At 42.7% G+C, this 7,724-nt stretch overlaps 1 protein-coding gene across 1 annotated transcript; it reads left to right on the top strand.

Annotated features, from left to right (window-relative positions):
* Positions 1-342: 342 nt before the first annotated feature.
* On the top strand, positions 343-6,183 carry HIKESHI (heat shock protein nuclear import factor hikeshi; the record flags this gene model as incomplete). The annotated part of the gene is made up of 3 exons (XM_029084197.1): positions 343-453; positions 768-948; positions 6,032-6,183. Coding segments are annotated over 3 exons (444 nt in total), but the record flags the coding sequence as incomplete, so codon positions are not given.
* Between the last annotated feature and the right edge of the window lie 1,541 nt (positions 6,184-7,724).

The following is a 7,724-nucleotide window of genomic DNA, read 5'->3' as shown; positions in this document are numbered from 1 at the left end:
CCTCGCTGGGTTCCGCCCGGGCTGGCCCCCGGCGGAGGGGACCTCGCCGTCCTCGTCACGCCTGCCCGGTGCCCGGGCTGGCTCCTGCCCCTCATCCCCAGAGGCAGCTGCGTGGTAGAGCCTCATGCCGGGAGACAGTCCCCGGCCCTCCGTTCATGGAGAGACTCGGGCTCCTCAGAGACAACCTGGGAGCTTGGAAAAAAAACAGCTTTTTAAGGCTAGATTGTGCGTTGGCTGCGAGGATGTGGCATCTCGGGTAACGAGAAGGGTATCTTTTGCTCTGGCGTTTAGCCATCCTTCTATTGCCTGTCTCAAGGTCTATTGTATTTCCTATGTGAACAGGTTTCCATGATCCTGGGGTTGTGCCAGCCAGGTGGTCAACAGCCACTGCTTATAGACTTGGCAACCTCTTCTGCACCCTATTTTCCTCCTACGCACATGGGGAGCGAAGGTATTCTGATCCTGTAGTCCCGGGTGGGATATATGTTCAGTGCAGGTAGAACAAGATTGTTGTGCCTTTTCAGTAATATTTTTTGCAGTTGTTTTTTCTGCTGTGTTTGGTTTTTATCTGGCTATTTGCTGTTTAGGTTGATACGTTCCTCACTTTTTGTTATGTTCCACTTTAGGTGTATTTCTGTAAAAGGAAATTCACAGTTACGGTCTAAGATGAAAAAATATAGTAATACTAATAAAGGTTTTGTTCTCTTTAGGTACAAGCAGCACCCCAGCAAGTGGCTGAAGACAAATTTGTATTTGATTTACCGGACTATGAAAACATCAACCATGTAGTGGTCTTCATGCTGGGAACGATACCATTTCCAGAAGGAATGGGAGGATCTGTCTATTTTTGCTATCCAGACCAGAGTGGGATGGCTGTGTGGCAGCTGCTGGGGTTTGTCACCAATGAGAAGCCAAGTGCCATCTTCAAAATTTCTGGTCTGAAATCTGGTAAGACTGGTGAAATGTAGCAGTCAGTGAAACTGTATGAGTAAGGGGATAAATGTTTGAAGGTGGTTTTGAACAACTGCCTGAAAGGAGGATGCAGAGAGGTGGGGGTCTGTCAGTTCAACCAAGGAACAAGTGACAGCACAAGAGGAAATGGCCTCAAGTTGCGCCAAGGGCAGTTGATATTGGATGTGAGGAAGAATTTCTTTGCTGAAAGGGCTCTCAGGCATTGGAAGGGGTTGCCCAGGGCAGTGGTGGAGTCCCCATCCCTGGAGGGATTGAAGAGTCGTGTAGACACAGTGCTGAGGGACATGGGTTAGTCGGGGACTTGTCAGTGTGAGGTTAATGGTTGGACTCGATGATCTTAAAAGGTCTTTTGCTCTTGAGGCAGTTCTGTGATTCTGTGAAAAAGCTACTTGAAAAGGGAGATCTCTGTGTTTTCAGGTAGTCCCTGGCAGATGTGGTACTAGAAGCAGTCTGTCTGCATGTTAGTGTTCCTAGTGAAATTTCTCACTTGTCTTCTCTGTACGTGGTGCTGATGTGGCTTGAGCAGGCTTGCTGTGTGTTCCAGTACTGCTTCTGCATGGAGACCCCAAGGAAGAATGACTCTGTAACATCCATAGCATGTTTTTCAGGCGTTTGTCTAGACATGCCTGCAATGTTTTCTCTCAGCTTCCACTGTTAAGCGGTTGCATTCTTGGTAGCACAGAGGCAGGTTTTGTAATGAGTCTGGTCTGATGCAGTGATTTCAGCCCGCCAGCCACCTCCCATCCAGGGCAGCTGCACTATGGAGTTCTCCAGTAGAGGGAATCGTCGTTGGAAAGCAGCTTTCCAAATGTTTTAGTATTTTTGATACAGACCTAAATCAGAGAAGTCTGACCCATATGGGAGTCAGAGAATGCTGGTGCCACCTGAAGCAGGTGTGAGTGTTTTTTCCTAAATATATGGGGGGGGTTTTGCCATGCATATTATAAAAATGATGAAGCCCCCCAATGACACACCTTTGTCTTACTGAAGGAATGGATACATCACTCAACCAGCTTTGAGTTTTATTGTGATAAAGTAATACACATCTTTGGTGTAGTCTACAACCTTAACATGAATCTCTGTTTAGGAAGGTATTGAGGTTGTATTAATTCATAATATAGCATGCTTTCTTTTGAATCAGTCGTGGATGGCATCATGACCTGAGATAAGGGCTCTCAAGGTGCAGAGCAAAATGAATTCTGATCATTATGTTCCTCAAAAATTTGGGCTTTCTTCAGAAGAGGGAGCAGCCGCAGGAGGGGTTTTTGGAGGTGTGTTTTAATATATTCCAAAGTTGTGTTGTTAGTGAAACAGTGAAGTGTATCAGCGGTTCTTTTGCCAGCTTTTGCCATATGTTTCTCACGCTTGAAAGACTGTATTATATATGCTTTCGGGCAGCTTTGTGGGAAAACACATTTTCAGATGCTTTTTGCATGATTAGCCCTGATTTCCAAGGAAGGGCAGCTCTCGAGGAAGAGCTCTGTGACACGGTTAAATGCATTTGCAATGCTGTGAGGCAGTGCTGTGTTTGATGGGAACAGCAGAGACCTCCACTGTTCCCATTGTTGTCTGCAGCTTATCTCTGACTGTACAGTCAGTATAAGCTACACAGCCTTAGTTTCCATAAACAATTGTCTGATGGAGAACTCTCTGAGGCTGTTGAAAGGGGAGACCAGAGAGGGATTATTCCAGAGAGCTGGAATCACTGAGAGACATTACTGACTGAAATCTGTGTTTTGGATTTGACTGCCTTGAGCTGGAATCACTGAGAGACATTACTGACTGCTGAAATCTGTGTTTTGGATTTGACTGCCTCAGGCTGATTTTGTGAGCAGGCTGTTGAGAGACCATTATGTATCTGTGAAGTGGACAAGGAGGAGGACAAATGTCAAGGGTATGTCCTTCAGCAAACATTGGGGTGCTCTGGTGTCTCCTGATTCAAAGTCATAGGTAGCAGTGCTGTTCCACAAAGAGATTGAATAAACAAGTTGAACTGGAGTTTTATCTCCTGTGCAAGAAGTATTGGGCAAGTTTGTTTGCAGCCTGACTATCGAGGCTTCATTCACGTAAAATAGCAGTTTAAAGATGAGTGGTTCCCTTGCTGAGGTGTTTTCAGCATTGTCACCTTTTCTGGGTGTGGCAAGCTGTGATAGTTTAACTTGGCTGGCACTGTCTGAGCTGTCCTTAACCAGGACACAAGCAAACCCGTAGGTGAGGCTGCTGAGAAACACGGAGGTTGCACAGATATTTTTAACTTGGTAAGTGCAGGCTAATATGAGGATGCTGAAGGCTGATAGGGAGAATTAATAGTAAAATGAAGCTGACATGGGCTTTGCAAAACCTAATGTAATAAAGAGGCTGCCTGTTACTTTTACTGAGCTGGAACAGTTTGGAGAGCTTTTATTGGTGTCTAGATTCTGTCAGCTTTTTGTTGGGTTATGTTAGGAATATGTGCATTAGAAATTATGAGAAAACATGTAATTTGTGTAACATGGATGTCACGTGTTTTGTGACACCAACTTGGCTTATAGTGGATATTAAATAGTTCTATCAATAGCTGTGCTGCAGAGTGAAAATACTGCAGAGGGCTGTGCTTGCTTGAACTTAATCCCTTGCTGAGAGGAACCAATTTGTGTCCCTGATTGTTAGTCAGCTCCCTGGGAAGCAGTGGCTGTAGCAGTCTCTTGCTGTGTGTTGAAGAGGGCCAGGGTGTTTCTGATTTGGACATGAGTAGCCAGCTGAAGTGGCACAGTGTTTTATTACACAGACTTGGGGAAAGGTTAAATATATCATTTGTAACTCTGATATTGTGTTCAGTGTTTGAAATGCCCTGGAACTGTCTGGGTTTTGTGATGTGTGTGACCTGCACATTGTTGTAAGGACTGGTTGGGTTGTTAAATACAGTATCTGGGGATGGGATATGAGACCTCTGGGCTATGAGGAGCAAGTAAAATGGCATTGCCCCAGGGTTTTTTGTTTGCTTCTCTCCTCCTTCTTGTCCTCTGCTCACTTAGGAAAGCCAGTGCAGGTGAACATTGCAGTGTTTCCAAGTGGGATACCAGAAGGTTGTCTCAGTACATGGACTAAAGGGGAAATCACTTTTATGGAATACACTCTTCATAGTGAGAAAGTGATTTGTGGAGTGGAGACTAAATTCTGACCCTGGACACTTTTTCCTTGACTACAGGTGCTATTTAAGCTCAAGTAACCTTCTTGGAATAAGAGATTTCCAGACTGGGTTTTGAAGGTGTCTCACAGGAATGTCATAGTACCCTCTAAAAGATTCCTTTGGAGCTCCTCTGTAATCATTAAAAGTTTGTTGAATTGTATTTCTCAGTAGTCTTGGTTCAAACTTTATATATATAAAAGCAGACTTTTCTGTTGTTCTTCTTGCTAACTTTTAACCATTCTTAAAAGCTGTGCTGTGAGGCTAGAAATATACGTGCTTGTGTGGTTTGTGGGTTCTTTTGTGTTTGTTTTTTTGTTGTTGTTTTGACCCCTTGACTTAGGAAATGAAGTCTTGCATCTGCTGATACTGGTTAGAAATTTAGTAGTCAAAGGCCTGAAGTATCCAGCATTATTAAACATTTATTTTTGAGGATTAATTATCATGTAAGATTGTGATGGGCTTTGCAATAAGCATTAAATCCGAATATTTTTTTTTTCCTCTTCAGATGCAATCTTCATGTTTGCTAGAAATAAGACTATTTAATCAAATCCCCTTTCCCCTTATCAAAATTGGTAGTTAGAATTCATACTAAAAGCTGAATAATGTGTGTTTGTGAGGTTTTATGGTTTTCTGGTCACTTCCCCACCCCTCAGTGGGGTGACAGTCAATGTATGTTCTTTCAGTCTCTTACTCTTCCCACTTTTGGATTTTTCATTACAAGTGAAATGCTTCACAGCCTCTAGTCAAGGCAGAAGAGAGGATTGCTGGCCTTCACAAAGCTGAGTGGCTTCTTTAGTGCCAAGAGGCATAAGGTAGCAATATACCTTTGTGAAAGAGGCTGAGTTGATTTCTTGCAATTGTGTAATTTCTGCCCTTGTGTAATAAACTGCAGCTGCACTCAGGTGTTGTAGTGAGATCAAGATCCCTTGGTGCCTGTTGGAGCTGCACTGGTAGCACTAACTGTGTTCATTCATGAAGGGAATCGCTGTGAGCTTTGTCACTCAACGTGAGGGATCGTGGTCAGTTCACATGGTGTGATTAAAAAATGCAAGCTTTTTGCTTGGGTTTCTGATCATGACTGCTCTTGGAAGGCAAGACAGGTTCTGCTGGTTTCTGCCACAGGTGTTGGGTTTAGGTTGCTTTGGAAAATAGAATCATAGAATGGTTTGGATTGGAAGGGACCTTAAGGATCATCCAGTTCCAACCCCCCTGCCAGCAGCAGGGACATCTTCCACTAGATCAGGTTGCTCAAAGCCTCATCCAACCTGGCCTTCAACACTTCCAGGGAGGGGGAATCCACAACTTCCTTGGGCAACCTAATGTTGTGGAAGAATGTTTTGCTGGCCATCCTTGTCAGCAAAGCAGGAAGATATGCTGCAGGGAAACAGTTTGGTTGTAGAGAATCAAGCTTTAGAAGAATGTCAGTTGCTGCCAGTTGTCACTGTTACTGGCTTGTCTGTACTTTTAAATCTGGAGAGGAATAATGGCTGGTGATACTTCAGTAAATGCAGTTATCTATTCTCTGACTGCATGTTGTTTTACTGATTGAGTGTAGATGGATTTCATGTGATTGTGTATAAAGAAGGCTTTAGAAATACTCCTTCCCTTGGAGTTGTGATGTATTTTAATGTTTCAGTTGTGGTAAAAGTAGAAAACAAACCTTGAGCTGGGATTTTGCACCCTTACTGGAAATATGTTGACAAGTGGGGAAAAAAGTTACTGTTATGCTTGTATGTACTTGGACTGTGTGATTTTTCTGTGCTCCAGAGACAGGGAGATCTCTCTGCTGGGAGTTGAGGAATTCCTTCTAGAGAAGAAACATCGTGGTTCACATAACACAGTCTTTACATGCATGCCAAAGCTAACATGTGCTGTTTGTGGTGCTTTCAGGAAAGGGAAGTCAACATCCCTTTGGTGCCATGAACCTCCCTCAGACGCCAACGGTGGCCCAGATTGGAATCTCAGTGGAACTGCTGGAGAACCTGGCCCAGCAGACTCCCGTTGCAAGTGCTGCTGTGTCATCAGTAGATTCGTTCACGGAGGTAGCTTGGGCATTTTGTTTTCAGAAGTTCTCTGTACTATGAAAGTTTTAAGAATTGAGCCTCTGAAGAACTAATTAAAAAAAAAAAGCTGCTATGGGTTGCTAGAGGATTGTAACAAACCTAATCATTGGCAGATTGTTTGGCTGAATGCTTTGATATATTGAAATTACTTTTTCTTACACTGGAAAACTGTCTCCTTTAAAGGACTAGATTTTTTTTCATGCTCAGTGGAATCAGGCCAATAGACTCACTTGTGTTAATGTCACTCTACTGTAAAAACATTTTTGATACTTCCTTACAGGAGCAGCTATGACTAAATGCATGTGAGAGACAGTGGATCTTTGGTGATTTGTAGGTGCTGGAACTCAAGTGCACAGACTTGCAGGGATGGTCAAAACTTACCCAAAAGTCAAGGCAGACACAGGTATGGGTGCAAACAGATATCCAAGTGCACCACTGAGCCTTGAGAAATGCAGAACTACAGAGTCATGCCCTCTCCTACAGAAAGATGGGTTTTGTTTTGTTTCTTTCCAGTTCCTTCCCTGTGGAGCAAGCCTTGGGCTGCAACACTTGCTATTTTTTACCCACCCTGTCTGTTCATTTGAACTTGTGACAATCCTCAGCCAGCACTGGCAGTTAGTTGGCCATCTAACAGCAGTTCCAGGCAAGCTAAATCTGCATGGCAGGTCTTGATTTCCCTGACACTGACAGCTCTGGCATTATCCTTTAGCATTTCAGCAGCTGATGAGCCTTTCCTTGAGGCTTTTTTTTTCTTGCTCCCCTCCTTATAGACACTTCCTGAGGTAGATTGGTAATTGAACAGTGATCCTGATAATGTAGCTGGTGTCCTTTGGCAGTTGATACACATAATAGCTCCAAATAGGTCAGGTCTCTTGGAGAAAGGTATCATGACTAGGAGATGACTGACAGCTATTTTTGTCTAGTGCAGTTAATTCAGCTTTTCTGGAGTTGTTGGGGGCAAATGGCATCTAAATAATATTTCTGATTCCACCAATTTCTATAATAGCTGTTAAGTCATGAAGTAAGTGTGCCACTTGAGGTGGATTTTTCTGTCAATAATATTTAAAGAAAGGAAAAAAAAAACCCAAAAACCAAATTCATGATTGCATAACTTTTTTACAAATGTTATTTCCAGTTATGTGGATTTTTCTATTAAAAAAGAGTAGCATCTTAACTGAAATTGTATATTGCTTTCAAGGAAAGCAGTTGAGCCAAAGGTTGAAGTAATAGCTACTCCTATAGAGAAAATATATAAAGTTAGAGTTGAAGGAAACCTTTGAGGGAGTAGATAGCAGAGGAAGGGGATATGACTGGGAGCATGTTTGTGAATGACTAAAAACTTTTATTTAGTATTTGACATCATCTCTTTGAAACTGCTACGTTATAGCAGTAAAAATATTTTTTTAAAGGCAAAATCATCTGTTGCTACTTTAAGATAAGGGATTGCTCTCCCACTACATTTTTAGTAAGTTTTATGAAGCCTTAGGATTGTGTATATATATATATATTTTATATATATA

Source organism: Antrostomus carolinensis, unplaced genomic scaffold (assembly GCF_000700745.2).
Source record: "Antrostomus carolinensis isolate BGI_N321 unplaced genomic scaffold, ASM70074v2 scaffold34683, whole genome shotgun sequence".
Classification (NCBI taxonomy): domain Eukaryota; kingdom Metazoa; phylum Chordata; class Aves; order Caprimulgiformes; family Caprimulgidae; genus Antrostomus; species Antrostomus carolinensis.
The sequence above is the reverse complement of the archived record's forward strand: the minus strand, read 5'-3'. Positions and strand labels throughout refer to the sequence as shown.